The 24,038-nt window shown below is 37.1% G+C and overlaps 1 protein-coding gene and 1 pseudogene across 3 annotated transcripts; one reads left to right on the forward strand and one right to left on the reverse strand.

Annotated features, from left to right (window-relative positions):
* The first annotated feature begins 501 nt into the window (after positions 1–501).
* Positions 502–1,724, forward strand: LOC141353165 (uncharacterized; annotated as a pseudogene).
* A 10,465-nt stretch (positions 1,725–12,189) lies between these two features.
* On the reverse strand, positions 12,190–17,589 carry LOC129438829 (RING finger protein 227). 3 transcript variants are annotated; one of them, XM_073859864.1, is made up of 4 exons: positions 17,122–17,589; positions 16,005–17,025; positions 15,854–15,912; positions 12,190–15,672 (listed from the first exon to the last, which is right to left on the reverse strand). In XM_073859864.1, exons 1-2 carry the CDS (start codon positions 17,531–17,533, stop codon positions 16,967–16,969), a joined length of 471 nt encoding a protein of 156 aa, XP_073715965.1. In that variant the 5' UTR covers positions 17,534–17,589; the 3' UTR covers positions 12,190–15,672; positions 15,854–15,912; positions 16,005–16,966. The 3 variants fall into 3 exon arrangements, with proteins under 3 accessions (XP_073715965.1, XP_055053723.2, XP_055053715.2); XM_055197748.2 differs by lacking the exon at positions 17,122–17,589 and having other exon boundaries at positions 15,858–15,912; positions 16,005–16,133; XM_055197740.2 differs by lacking the exon at positions 17,122–17,589 and having other exon boundaries at positions 16,005–16,133.
* Between the last annotated feature and the right edge of the window lie 6,449 nt (positions 17,590–24,038).

Genomic DNA, 24,038 nt, shown 5'->3' on the forward strand with positions numbered 1-24,038 from the left:
GAATGGTAGAACAAAATACTGCAAAATTTGCACACTTGCCAGTTAACACAGTTTTATATTTGTGCACAGACTTCAGCAACACGAGTAAAACAATGTGTTAAGAAATATATTGTGCTAATTCATGACACCAATACTTTGGCCTACATGGAACAGACAGATTTTGAGGTATGCTCAACCTATGACTTGGTTGTAATCCACATGTGTCTACTCTATAGCTGCTCATCCTGGTCCCCAGGGCCTGTGTGATTCAGTACGAAACTCAAGGTTACACTGTTAAAAGACATGGTCAAATACTGGTACCCTCTTAAAAAGTACACAAAAAAGTCCATATTAGTACCTCAGAGGTACATATTGATACCAAGTAAAGCTTATATTAGCACCTCAAAGATACATATTTGTATCTCCAATGTAAACTCAGCAAAAAAAGAAACGTCCCTTTTTCAGGACTGTGTATTTCAACGATAATGTTGTAAAAATCCAAATAACTTTACAGATCTTCATAGTAAAAGGTTTAAACATTGTTTCCCATGCATGTGCAATTAACCATAATCATTTAATTAACATGCACTTGTGGAATGGTCGTTAAGACCTTAACAGCTTACAGAGAGTAGGCATTTAAGGTCACAGTTCTAAAAACACAGGACACTAAAGAGACTTGTCTACCAACTGTAAAAAACAACCAAAGAAAGATGCCTAGGGTCCCTGCTCATCTGCGTGAATGTGCATTAGGCATGCTGGAGGGAGGCATGATACTGCTGATGTGGCTAAGGCAATAAATTGCCATGTCCACACTGTGAGATGCCTAAGACAGCGCTACAAGGAGACAGGAACGACAGCTGATCATCCTCGCAGTGGAAGACCACGTGTAACAACACCTGCACAGGATCGGTACATCCGAATATCACACCTGCGTGACAGGTACAGGATGGCCCAACAATTGCCCGAGTCACACCAGGAACACACAATCCCTCCATCAGTGCTCAGACTGTCCGCAATTGGCTGAGAGAGGCTGGACTGAGGGCTTGTAGGCCTGTTGTAAGGCAGATCCTTACCAGACATCACCAGCAACAACGCCGCCTATGGGCACAAACCCACCTCCGCTGGACCAGACAGGAGTGGCAAAAAGTGCTCTTCACTGATCAGTCACGGTTTTGTCTCACCAGGGGATGATGGACGGATTCGTGTTACACCGAGGCCTGTACCCTGGAGCGGGATCGATTTGGAGGTGGGGGGTCCGTCAAGGTCTGGGGCGGTATATCACATCACCATCGGACTGAGCTTGTTGTCATTGCAGGCAATTTCAATGCCTTGCGGTACAGGAAGACATCCTCTCCCTCATGTGGTACCCTTTATGCATGCTCATATGGACATGATCCTCCAGCAGGACAATGCCACCAGCCATACTGCTCGTTCTGTGCATGACAGCAATGTTTGTGTTCTGCCATGGCCAGCGAAGAGCCCAGATCTCAGTCCCATTGAGCAGGTCTGGGACTTGTTGGATCGCAGGGTGAGGGCTAGGGCCATTCCCCCCAGAAATGTCCAGGAACTTGCAAGGGTCTTGGTGGAAGTGTGGGGTAACATCTCACAGCAGGAACTGACAAATCTGGTCCAGTCCATAAGGAGGAGATGCACTGCAGTACTTCAAGCCACACCAGATACTGACTGGTACTTTTGATTTTGAGCCTACATTCATTCAGGGACACATTATTCAATTTCTGTTAGTCACATGCAGTGTTGGGGAAAGTTACTTTTAAAAGTAATGCATTACAATATTAAGTTACTCCCAAAAAAAGTAACTAATTGCATTACTTAGTTACTTTTCATGGAAAGTAATGCTTACGTTACTTTTAGTTACTTTTGCGTTACTTTTTCTTGGCTAAAGCTTGATCTTTTTCAGGCCTTGCAGGTGTTTTTATGACTGAAAAGTTCTGCATTCAGAAATTGCATATTTCATCACAAAAATGTTTAGCTCTGGCCTGCCATCTCAGTTTCTGATTCAAACTGTTTCCACACAGGCACAGAGGGTGCATACGTTAAGTTTAATTCAGTACATATTTTTTTATCAAATTAATTAAACTAAAAAAGTAACTTGAGTTACTTTTTTGAAAAAGTAACTCAAATATTAATGTGTACATTTAAAAAGTAATGCGTTACTTTACTCGTTACTTCAGAAAAGTAATATTATTACGTAACTCAAGTTACTTGTAATGCGTTACCCCCAACACTGGTCACATGTCTGTGAAACATTTTTAGTTTATGTCTTATGGTGTTGACTCTTTTAGTGTTCATACAAATATTTATACACATTAAGTTTACTGAAAGTAAAAACAGTTGAAAGTCAGGGGGCGTTTCTTTTTTTGCTGAGTTTACATGTTGCTACCAAATACATACCTATACCAAATAATACATTTTAGGACCTTTCTAAATGTACTGCCCCTGTGACAGCTAAGGTGCATATTTTGACCATTTTTTCTAACAGTGTATAGTAAAAATATAATAATATAAAAATGTATAACTTTTCATAACATTTTACATTAAAAGACATAAAAATATAATGTTGAAATGCTTTAATAAAACAGCTGACAACCACACATCTTTGTTTGGTAAAATCGGTAGAAAATGCTGATGCAGTAATTTAGGCGTTTAAAGTTTAACAGTTAATAGTGGTATTGGTAATGATGGAAACAGTGGAATTATTCTCCATTTGACATTTTCCTAACACATTTTAAATACATTTATTTTATACACATATAACACAAGTTTTACAATATTCATAAAATGTGCTCAGTGCCTATAGCAATATTATTTAATGTATTATTGGAATATATTGAACGGTGGTTAAAATATAAATCAGACACTCTTATATAGGGGAGAGCGGGGTAAGTTGTCACACGGGTAAGTTGTCACACTGTTAATAACTCCAACACTAGAGGCTCTATCTCAAAAATCAAATAGCCACTTTATGTGACTTCTTCTTCTATAGTGAACTTCCTGTTCACATGTGGTCAAGATCACTGTAATCTGAGGTTAGCACAATTTTCTTATTTTTCTGCTTAAAAAGTAAAAAAAAATCACTTTACATTTTATGCAATACAACTTTGTTAGGTGTGAATGTTTAAAATGATTATTTTGCACAAAATAGAGGAGACCGTAAAGTGTCTTTTGATACTTTAGCTAAAGTGATATGATGAGCTAAACTTGAGATTTAGACAACATTAGCACACAAGTAAGTATGGGGCAAGTTGTCTCAATGACTTTGGGGCAAGTCGTCACATCTGACAACTTGCCCCTGTACAAACAAACACATCGAACATGCTCAGAAAACATGATATAGAAAAGAATAAGCCTCAATCTAGCAAAAAGCTGTTTCAAAAGAAAGGGAAGCAGAAATCTGGACCTATGAAAAACAAGGCAGCTAAAAGAAGAAAAATCATGCAAGAGTCATCATCAGATGATGAAGAGTGCTTCTGCCTCGTCTGTGTAGAGCCATTTTCAAAGAGTCGTCCAAAGGAGACCTGGGTAAAATGTGTAAAATGCAACAATTGGGCCCATGATGCTTGCACCTCAGGCCAGGCAATTTATGTGTGTCAGAATTGTGATTCTGGAGATGAGTCCTATTAGTCATACAGGGCATCTGTTTTGTTCAGAGGTTAAACATGTTAAGTTAAGCAAGTTATCTGCAGCGTTCCATTCAGTTATCTGGTTTTATGTGAAAGCCATAGAACATTTGAACCAAAGTTCAAAGTAAAGTGGTCTTGCCACTTAATTGAAATGTGCATTATTTGGATTGAAATAATTGTTTTTCCAGATTCTCCAGGCACGGATGTTTATATTTCCAGTTTGGTTTGAGTTTAAAAATTAAAATCAATATTCACAATTAAGTAGTTGTGTTCTTATTTTTAGATAATCTAGTGTGACAACTTACCCGCCCTAGTGTGACAACTTACCCTCCGATGGGGCAAATTGTCACAAGTGCACAGTCACTATTCAACAGTCTACAACTCTGTAATGAGATAAGATATAAAGATGTTATGAATACAACATATGTGCCCAAGACTTCCTTCTTTCATTTGGTATGAGATTTATACCATTTTGATGTATGGTGCTCAGTAAATGTTAGACAGTGTGAAAAGTGTGACAACATACCCCGCTCTCCCCTACTATACATGAACATACTTTTTACACCTACATTATAAAAAAGAAAAAGTTTTTTTTCAGGCTGTTTTTATAAAGGATCTTTATCTTTATCAAACCTTTCTTTTGTGCAAAACGTTCTTTGTAGTGGAAACGGTTTTACAGACTATAAAAAAGGAATAGATCCATATAGATCCAAAAAGAAATAATCCATTTGAATAGGGAACCTCAGTGTAAAGAAGCCATTTTAGAACTTTTTTGTGTAATCCATAATTGCTTCAGATTACATTGCAAATTCTAAACTTAAATTAAAATTAGAATTATTGTATGTGGTTGTATGGTTGTATTAGTTAACATTAGTAAATGCATTAACTAGCATGAACAATATTGTTGTTCAGCATGCATTAATTCTTGTTAATCTTAATTTAAATACAGTTGTTCATGTTAGATCATGGTGAATTAATTAATTAAATGTAAACAGTTACAACACTTAATTTTATGTATTAGTAAATGCCGAAATTATCATGAACATTGATTAAAAAATGCTGTAGAAGTATAGAAATATTGTTTATTGTTAGTTCATGTTTGCTATGCAAATTGTTAACAATTATGTAATAGGATACAAAATAACTTTGTACAAGTTGGAGAAAACGTTGCATTTGGAGGTGAGTGGTCATTTCTAGTGTTGGGGCATCAAAAATAACACAATAGCCCACAATATATTTTTAATAATATTGTTAGCATGCATGCAGAAAATATGCATTGAAAAGGAACATGCTAAACAATGAAGTTTAAATAAAGACCGAATTAGACATATCTCTATATGAACAGAAGTACTAATTAGCAAACTAATTATGCGGTTTTAAAGACACAGCTTTTTTAGTTGCAGTCTGCAAAAAAATTGTGTGCCCAGTCATCAGTGGTTCTGCTCTTCACATATATAAGCAAACAATTAAGCAGTTCTTAATCAGCACTATTTCCAGGAATATATCTAAACATTTACAAGCAATTTCGATTTCCCTGAGTAGCAAAACTTTTAAAAAGTTAAATCTTGTTTTAAGAAAATATTACCTTTTGAGTCTCTTAACCAAGAATATTCTTAGATAGTTTCTTCTCTTTGATTGACAGTTTCAGCAGCAACAACATAAACAAATGGCTTTTGTGCACTAAACGCAACATCCAGTATATAATAACTTTTAGTAGTTTATTTCTGATAACAAGGGAAATACATGCAAGTACATTACCTTAGTTCATATATCATATCTAACACATATCAACTATTACACTGACCTGTATACAATGTGAGCTACAGGGCCTTGAATTCTTGCCTGGCTGCCAAAACATTTTGATCCATGCTTGTCGTCTCCCCTCGTCATTTTGACAAGGTATTTGTTTCAGAGATCAGTTTAGCCACTAGCCAGACCAATAAATAAATACATACCTAAAGTTCACTTCAGTTCAGGCGCATAACCGTGACAACGCTTGTGCATCCGATTAAACTATTTATAGGCATAAATCCCAGGCATAAAGTAGTACACTTCCATAGTGTACTTAAAGTGCTTTATTTTCGCACACTAATTTTGTACTTAAAGCAACACTATGTAGTTTCCATGTAAAAATGACTTATAGCTCCCCCATGTGGTTGAAAAGCGCAACAGTGCCTGGTATGAGACACTCTTCTGCAGGCAGGGGGAGGGGCGGGGCTGTGTTTCCTACCCTCCACCGTCACTTGCAGAGTGTGCTTGTAGCAGCTAGGAGGCTGCTCAAGTTGCAGCAACAGTACAATTTGTCCAGTTAAAAGTTGTTCTATCACTGAAATAATTTTAGAGACATGATTTAAAGGTACAAAAACTACATAGTGTTGCTTTAATATACTAAAAATTAATCTTTAGTACTTTTTAAGATGTTTTTAAGATCATCTAAGTGTGCTTCACTGTGCTATTTTGAGACACCATAAATATGAACTAAAATGTGCTTAAAAATGTATTAAATGTATTTAAAATAGCACAATGAAGTACACTTAGATAATCTTAAGAAGTACTAAAGATGAATTTTTTGTGTATAAAGTACAAAATTAGTGTGTGAAAATAAAGCACTTTAAGTGCACAATGAAACTGAACTTCTTTTTCACCAGGGATAACAAATTTAGTAATAGTGGAGCTTGCTTCTTGTGTCTTTTAAATTAGCCAGTTAAAACAAACCTTAAACAAACTACAATTTTGCTTCACACTACACATCTATATAAAGGATTTACTAGCGAAAATGCTGATTAAGTAAAAATGTTGGTAACACTTTATTTTACAGTGCCTTTTTTAAACATGTTTCTAGTAATTATTTTAACAGTAAATTATGTATAGCATGCAACTAATCCTATATCACTGAAAAAAACTTCTGGACATCGGTTGCACATAATTAAATTAAGTTTTTTTAAATGAAATTAACATTAATTAAAAATTAATTTAGAAACTTGATTCAATCATGTTGAACTGGTGAACATAATTAAATTACGTAAATCCAACAATTTGTTTTTAAGAATTTTTTTTTTTTTTTTAAAGTTCTCTGTACCTAAATGTATTATTACACTTTAACAGTGTCCCCAATAAAGTGTAACCAAAATGCTTTTGCAGTGTAATACTGATTTCATCTCACAGCTAAAAGCTCTAGCCATGAAAAGTAAGCTGCGTCCTAAATCGCATACTCTTTTGAATAGTATATAGGGCTGGGCATAGATTAATCTCATACAAAATAAAAGTCATTTTTTGCATAATATACGAGTTTGTGATGTGTGTAAATATTAGGTATATTTAAACACATACACATACACATATATACATTTAAGAAATGTTTTATTTAAATATTGTTTTTTATTTATATATAATTTAGAATATATCAATATATATATATATATATATATATATATATATATATATATATATATATATATATATATATATATATATATATATATATATATATATATTATGTGTACATATATAAATGTTTCCTAAATACATACATGAATGTGTGTGTATTTATATATACTTAATAATTACACACAACACAAACTCATATGTTATGCAAAAAATTACTTTTATTTTGTATGAGATTAATCTAGAATGAATCTATGCCCAGCTCTAGTATATACTTAACAAGCTCAAAAAGTACATTATGTATAGTATGAATGTATGTAGAATAAAATCTGGGTGTACTACATTTGTCATGACTATATATTGTCATGTGACGTAACAGTGTCAGTTATATTGCGTCATCTACATTCACAAACCCTCTTCCATTGCCTCATGGTATAGTGTAGTCCACTGAATGCTTCAGAATTCATTTCAGATCATTTGGGTATTTCGCCTATTCATTTATGTGTAATGTGATGTCAGACATTTTGTCACATACTGTTTCTCGCCTACTATATAGTAAGAAAGTAAGCGATTTCGGATGCAGCCATACACTCTTACAGCTCAGCTGCAGGAAGTCTTCCTGCTTTATTACTTCCCTTTTGGCTCAGTAAGGCAGGAAGGCCACGGAGTATGAGAGACTGAGTGATAGAGAGAGAGACAGAGAGAGAGAGACAGAGAGAGACAATAGATTAAGTACAACAAAGTCAATATTGCATTTATCCCAAATCAAAAACCTTTATTTATATAAAGTTATATTTATTTCCTTTAATAGTCTTTTGTTTTTCTCCTAATTTATAAGTTTAATTCTGACACAACTGTGGTAATGCATTAATCCATAATTCTCATTGATTGCTCAGTCGTTTGAGTTGGGCATTCAATCCAAAGTTCACCAAACGTAGGTCAATTGAAAACAGTAGTTGTGCAGTGCCCTTGGCATTGAGAGTTAAATGTTAAAGCATTTTAAAATCCTGTTTTATTCTATACCTTTATGTGATAGGTGTAATCCCACATAGCTAAACAAAAACAGCATTCTCTATGATCTATTTCTTTTACTCTGTCTCGCCTTGTGGACATTTAGTATATCATCATGTGCTGTTTTCACTGAGTAAAGTTATTGTAAACAGAGGAAGAGGGACTGAGGTAATCTCAGAAGGGATTTGGAGGTTCTTCATGAACGGTTAAGATTAAAGCTATCGGAAGTCGGCAGTCTATTTGAACACAAAGGCTGCCTGTACCCAACAGCACCCGACTGGTTGTATAGAGTGTGAATAGCATAGCAGTGAGAGTAGGGAGGGGTCACGCCACTGTGGGGCCTCTATATTTTATTTTCCCCAAGAGCTGCCTGAGAACCCACATACGCTTGCTACACAATCCCCCACACAGCCGGAGAGAGGAGGGAAAAAAGGAGGGACGAGGGAGGGAAAGAAAACGGGCATGGTGAGAAAATGACCGAATGCAACGTGTTCACATGCACAGTGACCGCTTTCAGCATTTTTGCCTTTTAATCGACCTAAGGTTAAACAAAATAAGCTTTGTTTGAGGTTAATAGCAAATCCTAAAACGAATTTAGTAAAAATAAAGTTGCAGTGTTGCAAACTCCTGAAGTGGAATGTTCCATTTCCAAAGCAGTTTTAGGGGGAAGTGTAGCAGTTCATTGTACAATGTATGCAGTCATGATTGACAGAAAGCCCTGCAGTTTTTTATATTTTCCTGGCCTCATGCGGAGGAAATGTGAATGGGGTGTAGACAAGGGGATTTTGCCTAGCCCTTATTTAAGGGGGAAAGGTTAGGGGTCATTAACTACAAAAGAGGCAGTTATAGCTTTCATACAGGGCTACTGTAGAAACAAATCATTTTATATATCTACTACTATAGCTAGTAATGCAGAATTGGACAGAATTTGATGTGCTTATTAGGAAAAACATTTTAGTTTTGTCAGTAAAACCTCATCAGCATCACAAATGAAATGCTTGAAATTCCCACACATGCAAAAAAGTGAAACCGTTCAGGATTGATAAATTATTGTGTATTCATACATCGTAAAGATGCTCAAATACCCAATTTTGGGTACTTATTTAACATTGGCAGCATAGTACAGATAAAAAAAAACGGAAAACACCACAATGAACTCCAAGAACCCTATGAGATGTTTTTACAGTACATACACCCCATCTGGTGGCCATCTGACACACGCACATATTGTACAAATGTTAAAACAACACCTCTGCATGTTTAAAGGGACAGCAAGTAGGGTTTTAAGTGATTTATTAATCAAAATCAATGTCTTTATTCATAAATATGTCCTTGTTGGTGTCAAATGACCTCAGCCAGTGATCTGACTTTTCTTTGTAAGCTTAGAATTACTTCTCTTTACTTACATTGAACTGCTAAGTCCAAGGAGGCTTCCATGTCGTTACGCCATACTGATAAACTATAATAGCAGAGAGGGACAAAAAAGCACTAGCCTACCAACGCGTTTCCACAATGCGAGAAAAGCGAGGCGCTAGAGAGCACTATTTGTTTGAATGCAAAAAACAATTTCACCACTAGATGGGGGTATTATGGAGGACCACAAGAGTCATGCAAAATGTAATAAAGAACTTCAACATTTAATAACTACCTGGACTAGGGATGTCAATTTATGCAATTTCCCATATTCGATGATCATTTAAATTAACGATCAATCAATCGAATAATCGTTAACCGTAATAGTGCAATAAGCCTTCACTGCAGTGGCATATAGCCAATGACATAAAAGTGTGCATAAAAACGACAGCTTCCTCACGCGAATTAAAAGATTTTATTTTGTCTAAATAACATGCTAGTGGGATTGTAAAATGAGTCAATGTAGTTGTTGTTTTGATAAAATCATCAATTTAAACTTATCTCGTAATGAAATATAATGACTAATAGACACAGTAAACTCCGCCTCACATGGGCACTCTGCAACAGACACATGAAAGTCCATGTCAAAATAACAGTTTTATTATCATCAAGTGTTATTTATCAAGTTGTTTACCTCGCTTTCCGAGTCGTTGATACACTGTTTGTAATTATATCCAAGAAGCACACGAAGGGCACTTTTCTCGTCGTCACCTCAGCTTAGACGTACTTTCAGCAAAGATGCTTATATTACGGAGATGCCAACCTTCCATTAGAAAACACGCAGCGCCTCAGCCAGTCAATAATGATGATCAGTGATATATGTTGCGGGCATTCAGGGTGTAACGACAGTCAGTTACAGTTTACATTTGACAGTTTCTTGCCATAATTTAAGATGATCTGTTCATTAAAAACGGCTTCTGGTCTCCTTCTCTGTATATAGCAGCGTTGCTATGCTAATCTTGCAGGCTTCCCCGAAGAGGGTCTTTGCTTTCAGTATCCTAAACGTATTTGCATTTTCTGCGTCGGACCCTGTCAGATCCACTGCGGATGTAATTTCGTTGCGTTGGCTGCCAGCCAGCCTCGTCTCGCATGACGTTAAAAAGCACATGCGTGTGCTTGGCATCGAGCATCGTTGTGATCATAGCTAGTAGTTTAACTTTTGCGCGCTCGCTTAATTTTTTTTTCTCCGACTGTATGTGTTTTGCGCAGGCGCCGCATGATCTTGTTTTTCAACAATCGTTAAGTTTTATCGAGTAAATTCTTATCGACAATTAATCGAAGATCGATTAATTGTTAACATCCCTAACCTGGACAATAAAAAATAGCAAATAATACATTTGTTAAAAAATGCATTAATTAATCTATAAATAAATAGACAAAGTTACAAAAAAATCATTATGTTACATTTTATTAGGCAATAAAAAGTGAGATTATACAAATACAGGTTTAAATTAGGCATTTAAAAAGGCATTTTCGTTTAACATTTCTGTTTTCATTTTCCCGATGGTTCTCCTTATTCTTTTCGCTATTCGATTTACATTTCGTTTTAGCCTCTCTATTTAGCTTTTCCGTGACTCTTTGGGTCCTCATCCGAGATCTATAAATCTGCGCATGACGTACAATCATAGCCAATCAGCGAGCTTGTTGCATCCACCTGGCCATAGCTAATTTGCATTTCTCATTTGACCATTTGCAAGGACCCAAAGAGTCACGGAAAAGCTATGAGGGGCTAAAATGAAAAGCATATCGAAAAGCGAAAAGAATAAGGAGAACCATCGGCAAATGAAAACAGAAATGTTAAACAGAACTGCCCTTTTAAATGCCTAATTTAAACCTGTATTTGTAGTTCAATTTATAAATCCAGTTATTTATTTCTCTTTTTAAATCACTTTTTGAAATACATTTTGAAATTCCATTATTTAATTAAGAATTTATAAATGCAATTTAAAATTATGAACTTGAGTTTTAAGTTGTTTTTGTGGATTGTTGTATCGATTTGAACTATTTATTAATGAATGGATATTTCATTTCTACGTTATTTTTGTGGTCTCACTTTTTATTGCCTAATAGAATTTTACATAATGATTTTTTTTGTAACTTTGTCTATTTATTTATAGATTCATTGATGAGTTTTTGGACGAATGTATTGATTGCTATTTTTATTGTCCAGGTGGTTGAATGTTGAAGTTCGTTGTTACATTTTGCATGACTCTTGTGGTCCTCCATAGGGTATATCCTACTTATTGTCCCTTTAAGTAAAAAAAGAGAATGTCAGAGAAAATGGGATGCAATTGGGATTTTAGGAATTAAAGGGTTGAGATAAACATCATCTATAAATATGCAGAAAGACTTAGATTCTTTACAAACTATGATGTTAACCAAGTTGTTTGCTTTCCAAAAACTTGAATTTCTTATACAGTTTTTCAAATTTAGGTTCAGGTGCAAGATTTTAAGTGTATGTTTTAAACATAATGGGGCAGTTTCCCGGACATGGTTTAGATTAATCCAGGACTAGGACATTTAAGTACTTTTTACAAAAACAATACTGGTGTGCATCTTGAGAGAAAACAATGGTGATATATGTCAAGTTATGCGAGTGCAAGTTGTTTTTTAAATAAAGCCAGCTCAAACATGCTTTTGAGTCTGGGATTAGGATAACCCCTCTCCAGGAAACCGTCCCAAAGAAGATCACAGTTAACACCAGCCATATTTCTCCCAAAACCGTATGTCTATGCGGAAGTAAAAGAGAAACGTACACAACTTAAATCTAGCAAGTTTATTTAAAGTGAACATGAATTCAGGGTCTCGACAGCTCTTACGCCATCTAGCAGATGACAGATGCGTTTCACATTGCGCTCAACTATGCAGTCAGTCACTGAAAGCAGATTAAAATACATGGACAACTCAGTCTGAGGTCACGGGGTACATAGAAAACTCAAACGGAGGTCATTGTTACCAACATGGTGGTGTTGGGTATCAAGATATCCTCATCGAATGGAATAATGCCGTCTGCTGTGGGCGTGGTTTCATTCCCAGGATTTGGCTCCGGCCCAAAAGAATACGCAGTTGTTTGAGGTGCAGTAAATGAGCTTTGAGGTTCTGTGGTGACAGCTGTTGGCACGAGTCCAGGAACACTTACGCTTGCTGTACTTCGATAAGCACTTCCAAATATGTTTCCCATGTCTGAAAACGCAGTGAAATTATCTGTCTCTTTGGCTAAAGAAAGGTCTGTAAGGCTTTCCTCTAGTCCTGGTGTTAAACTGGAAATGTTTTTGAGAGCCACTTTTATGGGGTCAACAGAACTTGGTTTCATACCACTGAAGGAGGCGGTACCTGCTACATCAGCAAACCGAACTGGTTTATAATTGTGTAGGCCTTTTGTCTTAGATACACTGGATTTTCCGACTACAAAGCTACTTGTGGGTCTTGATGTCTGGGACACCCCAACAGCGCTAAGGTCAATATCCATTTCTGAGGCACTTCTGTTCACAGAAATCGAAGCGGTTTCATTATTCAAAAAGTCATCTTTACCAATGGGTTTGATCATAGATCTGTGTATAGTTGATGGGTAAACAGGTTCTGCGCTGTTATTGGCTTTATGACTATGAATGCTAGCAGATCGATATATTGCTGATTGAGAAGTTGGAAAACCGTAGATATTCTGGTTGTCTGAGTTCTTTCCATCTTGACTGGCTTCAACGCGCCTACCAATCACAATGCTGCTTGTTGGTCCTAATCTCATGGCATTGTAGCTTTTATTAGTTTTTAATTGTGTTATGGTTCTGTCCTGCTTCATTTCCTTGGCTAGATTGAATAAACCATTGTTTGCCTCGAAGATCTTCTGTACATCACTATTGGGTGTAAGAGGATATCCAGTTACTTTATTAGAAGAAACAGATCTATGGATTGAAGGAACAAATTCTGATATAGGATCATTCTTACTTTGTGATAAACCCATTTTACGATAGACAGTGGGGAATCCTTGTAGAGGGTTTGTGATGCCTGTGGCCACCGTAGAGTCACGAGCGTTGAGCGCACTGCCTGCATTAGTGCTAACAGGGTTTACATTGCTAGATTTTATGAATAAACTTCTGTATGAGTTGGGTCTAGCAAACCTGCCATTTGTTGATTTTTCTAATGTTGATTCGCTTTGACTAGATTTCTGTAAAACTTTTCGACTTTCATCCAGAGATTGAGTGTTTTGCGATGGAGCAAGTCCTCCTAAAGTCCACCTCTGAGACATTTCTAATGGACTTCCATCAAACTTGGATTCTGTGACAGATTTGTATCGTCCTCTTTGATTGTTCTGCGAGTAAATAGCACTGTTATGTGGAACGAGGTCCGTTGATGTTTTTGTGCCACCCAGAGATGATGTCATCATTTTAGGAGTTTCATAGCGTTTGTTACCAGTAGCTCCAGCAAGAGAGACATGACCATAAGCTCGATTATTTACAGCATCTAGCTGAACTTTAGCCGACTGAGTTGTTTTGTAGCGGTTGGACATCGAAGGATTTTGAGATTGAACAAGATGCTTCGCTTCTTTTGGCACACTTGGGGCAGTATGGGGATGAGCAGAGGCATATCGGACAGCATAAGATAAGGAGCTTGGCTGATGTTTTTGGTCAAAGTGCATTTCTGTTTGTTGGGTAGGTGCTGGCATTGTAGGGAAAGATGTAAAACCTTTAAAAGCATATGGCTTTTTAGAGGTTAGATAATATGGTCGGTTTTGGCTACTAGACGTATCGGAATTTTTATATGAGCCGAACGCAGACACTGTGTTATCTGGCATGGGATCTGGATAATTTTTAACAAATAATGACTGTTCTGTACTTCGGCCTAAGTCAGTCCAAGAATTTCCTCTGCCTGTATTATGCCGACTCGTCATCCCTAGTGAAGAACTTGTGACTGGTAGTTTTATATTAGTTTTCAATTCAGTGGAAAAGAGTTTTGGAGAACTATATTTCGCTTTTTCATTGTAGGCAATGTTTTGTTTAGGCCAGCTGGATGCAACAGACGTCTGGCTTTGGACGGCACTTGTTTTAACCGATTGGAATCCTTTGTAAGAGTGGGCGATGTTAGTCACTGGTGGTGTGATAGCAGACACATCCGCAGCCAAACTATCGTACTTCCATTGACTGTGAAAATTTTGCACAATAGGATTCGGTCTACTTCCCCCATTCCAGTAATCATATTGTGTAGCCGTCAGTGAATCACGTTGAAAGCCCTTAGAAGCATTAATGGTCCCATTTATTTTTTTTATTTTTTGACTCAAAGCTACTTTGCTGTATTGCTATTGGAGATGCAGTCCTTTTATAATCTTGCTGTCCAACCTGAACAGAAAAAAATTGAGCTTTTATCAGTGGAATGATGCTGTGGTTTCTGTCTGAATGTGATTTTGTAAACGCTGTAGCTACCATTGGAGCCGAGGGCTGAGGTGCGAACACCTTGTTGAAACCTTCACGGTTCATATTATCATCAGAAACTTTTGTGGGTTTTGTCCCACTGGAAGAGGCATGTGATAATGGTGCATCCACTTTATTATTTCCCCTTACAATGTTGAGAAACTTGCTCACTGGCATGATTTTCCTTGACGTTCTCTCATTCTGGCCATTAACTTGAGCATTGTTTCTATAGTCATATAGGATGCTTCGGTCATTATTGTGGTTAACATTTAAATTTCTAGACACATAATCTGTTGATATCTTCTCAGCATACACTGGTCTGATGATTTGCTGGACAGGGTGCATTTCTGAATTAGGCTTTGAAAAAAGCCCGTAAGTATATACATTTGGATGATGCATTCCAGTCCCAAGACCTTCTTCCATTGCTAGCCTTAAGGCTGTATTAGTATCACTTTTTTGGCTCCCTGTAAAACGAAGGGCATTTGGTTTCTGTTGAGGTCTTTGGAAAGCATATCTGTTCTTGGCATCAGAATTGACACGTGTTAATTCAAGAGGATTATTTTTACTATTGACATTGGCTTGGCTTGTATGATAATATTTAACATCTGCGAAACGGCTTGGCACAACAGAGCTGAAGCTTGTTTTTTTGGTATTGCCATCATTTCGTTGGTTGTATGGGACAGGGTTGATCCTGCTTGATTGATAGTCACTCTTAAATGGAGCGAAATTTCTTTGAATAGTGCCTGTTATTGGATTTTGACTTGGTGGATTTACACGTCTTATATCTTCCCAAAGTTGTACTTTGTCCTGTCTGCGCAGATCATGTTTTCCATTTGTGTCTCCTGTGGGCAGTGGTGATGTAAGGAACCAGAACATTTGTTAATTATTTAAGTGGTATTTAAGAAAACCAGTTATCTTCACACATTTAGTAAAAACTCTCCCACTGGGCATGGATTTAAAAACAGCACACATTGAAATATTCTGAATAGAGTATATTTATACTAAAAAAAAAGTAAATCGTACCTACTGGCAGTACGGTAAAACATCCCACCACAGAGAGAGTCAAATAAACCAATGCCACTCTATAAGATAAAGAAATTCACTTTAAAACTTTAAAATAACAAAAAAATACATATTTTTAATCAGTGCACCAAATGAAAGACTGAGTGCTTACCTCAGATTCTTTTTAGGAGACATCATTCAGCTTATGTGGGGCACAAAACCTGTTGCCACACCTGTTAAAAATCCCCTTTCCGTGCGGGCTTGTATCACTCTTTCTCAGGAAAATTAGCTCATCAGAGCCTATTGCTTATTAAACCTATTATCAGTAATGAGGCCCACCTGGATCTGCTTAAAGCTAATGACACGTTGTTGTGAACGACCTCATCCATTTAGCAAGAGAAATGCATTTATTTCTTTACAATAAGCTGATATTTCTCTGCACTAAATGCTAATATGGCAAAAATGATCTGTAGAAAAGACGAACAGCATGGAAAACGTTTTTATAAATCACAAACCTTTATTTTGTATAAACAACAGTATACATAAACATAATTTAAATATTAAATAATAATTTAAAAGAGATAATTTATGATAAATCGTCTGGATAAAACCTTGTAGTAGGCTATATAACGACTATGAAAATATGTACTTTGTTTTCATTTGATATAAAAGTAACACTAAAACTTTCTTTATAATTAAATACGTTAAAATAAATAGTGACAGTTGTTTGCATTTAACATTTCTGCATTAATAAATTAAATGGAGAAAATAGGCACACGACTCCTTAGGAATACTGTCCATGATTATGTCCAACAAAAACAGCACCAATAAAATGACAAAATCCTGAATGAAGAATAAATAGGCAGCGTTGTTCATGTAATCAAATAAGAGCTCAGTTTTAAGGTGCTGAAGAAAAGTTCGCGGCGTTTCTATGTTGTTGTTTGTTCGTGGGTTGAGCTGTAGTGATCTCAACGTTTTGTTGCCATGGCGACGCGTCCCGCCCAAAAACAAACAGCACGTCTCCTCTCCAGCACAATCTTATCATTTCATCCAAACTGTTCCACTGATTCTTCCAAATAACATTATCGCTTCACAATGGTCTTGGACAGTCAATAACTTGAAATCCGGTCTTGATTACGTCATATAACAGGACATCATTGCCAGGTCCCTTAAATCCTCATCAGTCATACAGTCTGGAAACAAATGACAAACGTATTTAAGTTAAGCAATTCACTTATTAAAACACTAATAATATACTTAAGCAGCAGTCATCGATGTAAAATACTCACTTCTGCGCTCGTCCCCTAGGATTTTTTTACAGAGGCGCCGGATGGATCTCATCAGACGTCCTCTCGGAGTTCTCGGGGGCGAACTTTCTTCTTTACGCGGGCAGGATGCGTCCTGGTTCGGCTCCTCGCACTCTTCATCGTCATCCGCCAATCCCTCCAAACTGGCATCCTTTACCAACCGCTCCAAAATGTCCTCGTCTACCGGCAGCTTGTCTTTGATCGTCGCGTCTGACAGCGACGTGATGTGTCGGCACAGCGGACACTGTATCCGCGGATCGGGGATCTCTTTTGACTGCGCGAGCGTCGCCAAACATCTTTCACAAAACGTGTGTTTGCAGCTCAGCTGACGGGGACACCGCAAGCCCGCGTTGTAAGTTCGGTAGCAAATTCCGCACTCTGTTTCTAAAAACATGTTGCCCTGTTTATTTGGCTTTTACTCCCTGCTGGCTAATAGTCGATAGTGCCGATAGCTCATACCGGGGACTCTTATATTGTGGTGAGGGAGGGAAATGCGTAGGAGGAAGGAGGTGCCGTTGAAGTCACTTGTCTCGGTGAAACCGGATTAACTCTCTGGCAAGACTTCTAAACAAAGTGATGTCATTATTTCAGCCCATTACAAGCGTCATGACTCACTATCTAAAGTAAACTCATGTTTGCTTATCTGATACCTATTTTAGACCTTTGTCAACTACAGCTTACTGAATTTGAGACATTTAAGATTTATGACTAAAAATGCTTGTAATAGGTCTGTTTATCATGTTTTGGGACGTATCACTAATATCTCAGCTCAGTATCCAAGTCAGCAAATATAGAATATTTTTTTAACAATACATAAAAAATCACATTTATAGTCTTAGTTTTTTTGTTGTTTTAGTGTCTCGTGTCTAATATGATTTAAGAGGTGTTTGTTTATTTTTTTTATCAATTTGTTGTTGCTGTTGTTTATAAGCAACTTGGTTTTACATTTTAAGAAACAACATTTTATAGGCCCTATTAAGAGGGGTCTAAATGAAACACTGAGTCACAGTGTTTCCGTTTACTGCAAATTTAGAGGAAACAACTGTTTTATAATAACAAACAAATGATTCAACACGTGTAATATAATACGCCAGAGCTGTTATTTACCTTATAAGCCTTATGCAAACAAAACCACTTTACCCCATAGTGATTTCCCAGAATGCACCCCATGCCTTCCCGTTTTCCCCTCCCCATCATTCCCTTATTTGGGCTTGGGTGTTCCCTTTTAACATCTGTTTCCAAACTGGCTTTACCCAGTTGCCCTTCATTTACAGCAGTTACTCCGGAATATTTACTGATGATTTAAGGGTGGTTTCCAGACTGGAAAACTTTGTTTAATTAGGAAATATAACAAGTTTAAAACAAACATGCCTTACTAAAAACATTTTTTGTGTGCATTTTGAGGCAAAACAAAGGGCACTGATGTTTTTTAAGATTTGTCAGTGCAAGTTGTTTTCAGTTTGGACAGCTCTTTCATTTATTTTAGTCTAGGACTAGTCTAATCCCTGTCCAGGAAACGGCCCCTTAGAGTTTGTAAACATTTTTGATAGCGAGTGTTAAGTTTACCAAGTAAATCTTTAAGGAGTGCTGGTGTGATATATTTGCGGTGAAACCAATTCAGAAAAGGCTAAAGGAAGTTGAAAAAGTCATTGTCATTCAAGTTTTACGTGCGGTAAACACGGCATACAAGACGTGACATACGACACGCACTCATAGTTTTAAAGCTGATTCAGAGGAAATTTATTGGCAGACAGCTTGTAATGTACTTGCGCAACAATAAAGAAAATATTTTCCATGATTTTATATGATTCTCACAAAAAATGCATGCAGATTAATTTTGAAAGTTTTTTTGTAGCTCTTTATTGTCTGGCAATGGGAATGTATGTATAATTTATAAGATAAATAGTAGGCCTACAGAGGATATCATTTAATTAAATTTGTTTATATTAGAAAACAAATTTTACATTGTGTAACCTTTAGGAGGATTTCTTGACAGAAATACAATATAGTATACATAACTACTACATAACTACTAACTGGTCATAGGCCACCACCACCAGACTTGTTGTTTTAGAAGTTTTAATGTCCGTCCATATTTTATTTTTATTTTATTAAGATACAAACAGAAAATACAGGAAATATGTACAAAAAAGAAAAAAATTAATTTTCAGGACTAAATGTCTTCTTTAGGCATCGTTGGTGTTTATTGTGACCTCTCTTGGCACTAAACACATCTTGAGCGTTTTGAGCAGAATATGGTAAAAAGACTAATTTCTTTAAAATAAGGATTTAATTTAATTTAGGTTTAAGAGATCCTGCAGTTTCCTGCTATTGCTCAAGTGGAAAGGGAGTTTACCCTAAAAACTTGACACGTCAGTTGACATTTTATATAGTTTTTAATACTACATACACATTTCTTGTATTTTCTGGATGTATTCTATTAAAGAGACTGAGAATCTTATGTATGATCACTATAACATTGCAAAAACAACAAATCTAATTGTGGCATGGTGGCCTAAGACTTTTGCACAGTACTATACACTCACCTAAAGGATTATTAGGAACACCATACTAATACTGTGTTTGACCCCCTTTCGCCTTCAGAACTGCCTTAATTCTACTTGGCATTGATTCAACAAGGTGCTGAAAGCATTCTTTCGAAATGTTGGCCCGTATTGATAGGATAGCATCTTGCAGTTGATGGAGATTTGTGGGATGCACATCTGAAGCTCCCGTTCCACCACATCCCAAAGATGCTCTATTGGGTTGCGATCTGGTGACTGTGGGGGACATTTTAGTACAGTGAACTCATTGTCATGTTCAAGAAACCAATTTGAAATAATTCGAACTTTGTGACATGGTGCATTATCCTGCTGGAAGTAGCCATCAGAGGATGGATACATGGTGGTCATAAAGGGATGGACATGGTCAGAAACAATGCTCAGGTAGGCTGTGGCATTTAAACAATGCCCAATTGGCACTATAAGGGGCCTTAAGTGTGCCAAGAAAACATCCCCCACACCATTACATTATTGCATTAATGAGAAATTGAACAGGTGTTCCTAATAATCCTTTAGGTGAGTGTATATTATCAGTGGTGTATAAACTCTTACATAATGAACTGTATTGTTTTTATTAGATTAGAATGAGCAGTTTTAATGTACACTGCGGGTCTCCTTACATGGAAGTTGCTGTCATGTTTCTACAGTAGCCCTAAATGTTCAAACTGTTCTACAGAGCGCGTTCCGTCCTAATGTGAGTTGCATCCAAAACCCAATGCAGCTGATTTGTTGCCTCGCTGCCTCATGAGGCAGTGACTTCGGCGGCATGAAGGCAGCTCAAGGGAAACGCATTTGGACAGCCTTCATAGGGCGTGTAATGGAATTCTGTTAAAAATATAAACAGCAAGCGCCCTTGTGATAACTAATCTCATATTTGAAAACTGCAATACTAATTTTTCAGTAGAAATGAAATCAAAAGGTGTAAAAAGTAAAAATATAACCTTATTTACAGTAATTTTGTGCTCCAGTCGCTTTTTCGAACTCAACCAATTACATTACCCACGCACACACGCACATATAATTGTGGGACAAGATGATCTCAGTAGTCAGGAAGTAAAGCAAACATTGGATGCGGATGTCCCCTGATGCCTTCCTGCCTTGGAATGCTGCCTCCGAAGGCAACTTTTCGGAGATTTCCAAGGCAGCATTTTATGACTAAGCTGTTTTCCCAGACAATAACATGTTTGTCAAGTGGCGACTACCATCTGCATTTTGAAATTGAGTTGTTGGTTGCAATTCACAATCAATTCATAAAAATTATTATTATTGTATAGACCCTTTTACTGTTTGTACACAATGATGACATGGCAACGTATGCGTGTGCAGTTTTGCAACGGAAGTATAGCAAGAATCAGCAGTGAAGCAACACAGACAGAGAAAGTTATTTTAAAGCTGCAGTGTGTAATTTTTAGAAGGATCTCTTGTCAGAAATGCAAAATAATATACAAAACTATATTTTCAGGGGTGTATAAAGACCTTTTTTATAATGAACCATTATGTTTTATTCCTTTTTTCAAAATATGTGTTCTGTGCGTCGAGAGATCCTGTGTGCATCACGTGTCTTTCAAAATAAGTGCCTGCTGCAAACGCGTCTAAAGACACTCGCGTTTGCCAGATACTCGCATAATCTCATGCATAATCAGAGTTTACTGTTAAGGTAGTGTCTTGCGTGTATTTTGTGAACGTGAGCGTCTCTTTTATTTAACAATGGTTTTGACACGTGTGCAGCAGCCACTTATTTTGACAAAACACGTGATGCACATGGTTCACATGACGTAACAAACACATATTTTGAAAATGCAAGCAACACACATGACACTACAAACACATATTTAGAATTTGCGCCCCTCGGATGAGCAGTCACGAGCATCCAGTGGTCAATTGTCGGACTTCGCCCCCTAGTGGCAGTCATAATTAAATTTCATCTTAATCATAAATCCGTGTCAAGGCATGAGCCTTTGATCTACTTATGTATTTATACTTACTTATCAGTAATCAATCGTTTCCAAAAGTTTTAAATGTTACTGATAAAGTTAAACAAAAAAGGATTAATAATTTTCACCTTGCACACAGTGTTTTGATTTGGAACACACTGAAATGCATCACTTCCGGTCAGCGTGTCACGCGGTTTAGTCGCACAAGTTTATTTTTTATGCATCCAAAGCTCAAATTGGATCCGATAATTACGCACCCGAAGATGGTTGGCAGCCCATTTCTGACTCTCTTTCCGTCTTTGTCATGTACAGTGGAAAGGTGAAAGTAACCACACTGATTTTTAAATCAGACAAAGATGACCGGAGGGCCGGATAAAGATGATTGGAGGGCCGCATTTGGTCCTATTTCTCTGAAATATATTAAATAGTTTTGTGACTGGTTGACTTCTATATACTTAGGGGTGGTTTCCCGAACAGGGATTAGCTTAAAGCACCACTGTGTAGGATCTACTCCCATCTAGCGGTAAAGCTCTATATGACAACCAACTGATTATTAGTTTCTAGCCCCCCCCCATTCGGAACGCGTTTTTACTAGTACGGTGGCCCTGTCATGCCAAGGTTAACATGGCTTCCAGTAGCTAAAGCAAAAGCAATGAAAAAAAATGAACAATTTGCATTGTCCTTTGCCTGTGATCCGTCAAAGCACACAGATTTATGTTAAACATGTAAAAAGTCTGATTGTCATGATATGTCCGCTTAAAATCACATAAGTTACAAAAAGCAATCATAAACGTAGCTTAGACACTCCTTTTTCATCCACGCGAGGAAAAATATCACAGGGGCTGGTAAACTTGGTTTTAAGATGTGTTTTCGTCGATCAGATCACAAGTGGACGAGAGAGAGACATTACGTTTACACTTGGTGTTTAAATCCGTCTCTTTTTGTCCATTTTCGACCGCTTCTCTTCAGATTACTGAGGAGATGGTCTGTGGACGAGTCCCTCTCCTGTCATTTAATTGAGCTGGAGTAATGACGGGTTTAAATGGACGCGAACTAATATGTCAGAGTCCAATGCTTATGTTTAAGTAAACGTTACATGTCCGTGTATATGTAAGAGCTTTCTCTGATATTGGTGAAATAAGATTGCTCAACTTTCACACGCTTGTAAAATGAAACGAAAGACGCGCAGATCAGACGCTTTTATCAATGAAAGGCTAAAAATAGCGCTGTACACCGTGTGTTTGTGTTAGAGGTCAGAAAAGATGAAAAACATTTATCTCAGTACCTCAGAATACATAAAATGGGCGGAGAGACGGCGTGTGGCTGTTCCAAGACATTAAACCACATGCATGTTTACACTAACAAGTGTTACGCATACCCATGCTATAGTTAGCCAAGGAACTATAAAACTTCAAGTTTACAACATAAACTGTATATGTAAACGAATATGCTGAAGTACCTGTGGTGAAGTAACCTAGCAACTTCATTGTCCAATGAGCCCCATCTTGGAAAACTAACTCCAATATTGACTTTGGTCTTGATGTTTTTCCTGTCGCGTTGTCGTTTAAAATCCCTGTTTCGCTTCCTTGGCGACTTGTTTTAATGTCCTCGAGAATATGTCTTCAACAGGCTTTCAAAGCATTAGATCGCAGGTTTATCACGGCGTGCAGCCTAAGGATTCAGTCTAACGCAGGTCGCATATCCGGGCTGCATACGTCATCAAGCCTGGTTTATTTAAATTAACTGAGCATTACATTCGCAAGTCATAAGCATATTACATCAATTTACAATTAACTAAGAATAAATGTCAGCTTTATAATTGTTAATATTCTGAAATAAGACTGTCTTGATGACATATACCGCCTACACATGCAACCTCCGTAGGCTTCAGCTCGCGGCCAGCTTGAGTGTAGTCTGAAAGCGCGAAAGGCGGAGCTTGAATTTCAGGAATGTCCCTCGTCGGCGAATGTATTTCAAAGATGGAGACAACATGGATTCAGCCAGAGAGCGACTCGATCGTATGTATTTTAAATAGCAGATTCTACACTTACGAGAATACTTTGATTAGTGGGGTGGGCGTAATTACACATGAATGAGCACATACTTTTGAAAGAAAACATGGGTTTTTGCTAAGAATTAACTAAAAATAGTACACAATGGAGCTTTAAACCAGGACTAGACTTCAGTTTAATTAGGAAATCTAACTAGTTTTAACAAACATGCCTTACTAAAAACATTACTTGTGTGCAGTTTTAGGCAAAACAAAGGGCATCGATGTATTTTAAGATATGTTAGTGCAAGCTGTTTTCAGTTTGGACAGCTCTTACATTTATTTTAGTCTAGGACTAGTCTAATCCCTGTCTGGGAAACCGCCCCATGCTGACTTACAATATCTAGAGTCAAT

The sequence above is a fragment of the Misgurnus anguillicaudatus genome, chromosome 21 (genome assembly GCF_027580225.2).
Source record: "Misgurnus anguillicaudatus chromosome 21, ASM2758022v2, whole genome shotgun sequence".
NCBI lineage: Eukaryota > Metazoa > Chordata > Actinopteri > Cypriniformes > Cobitidae > Misgurnus > Misgurnus anguillicaudatus.

Coding starts and splice junctions, on each gene's coding strand:
- LOC129438829 (XM_055197748.2), bottom strand. CDS start 14,313: ATGACGAGTCGGCATAATACAGGCAGAGGAAATTCTTGGACTGACTTA.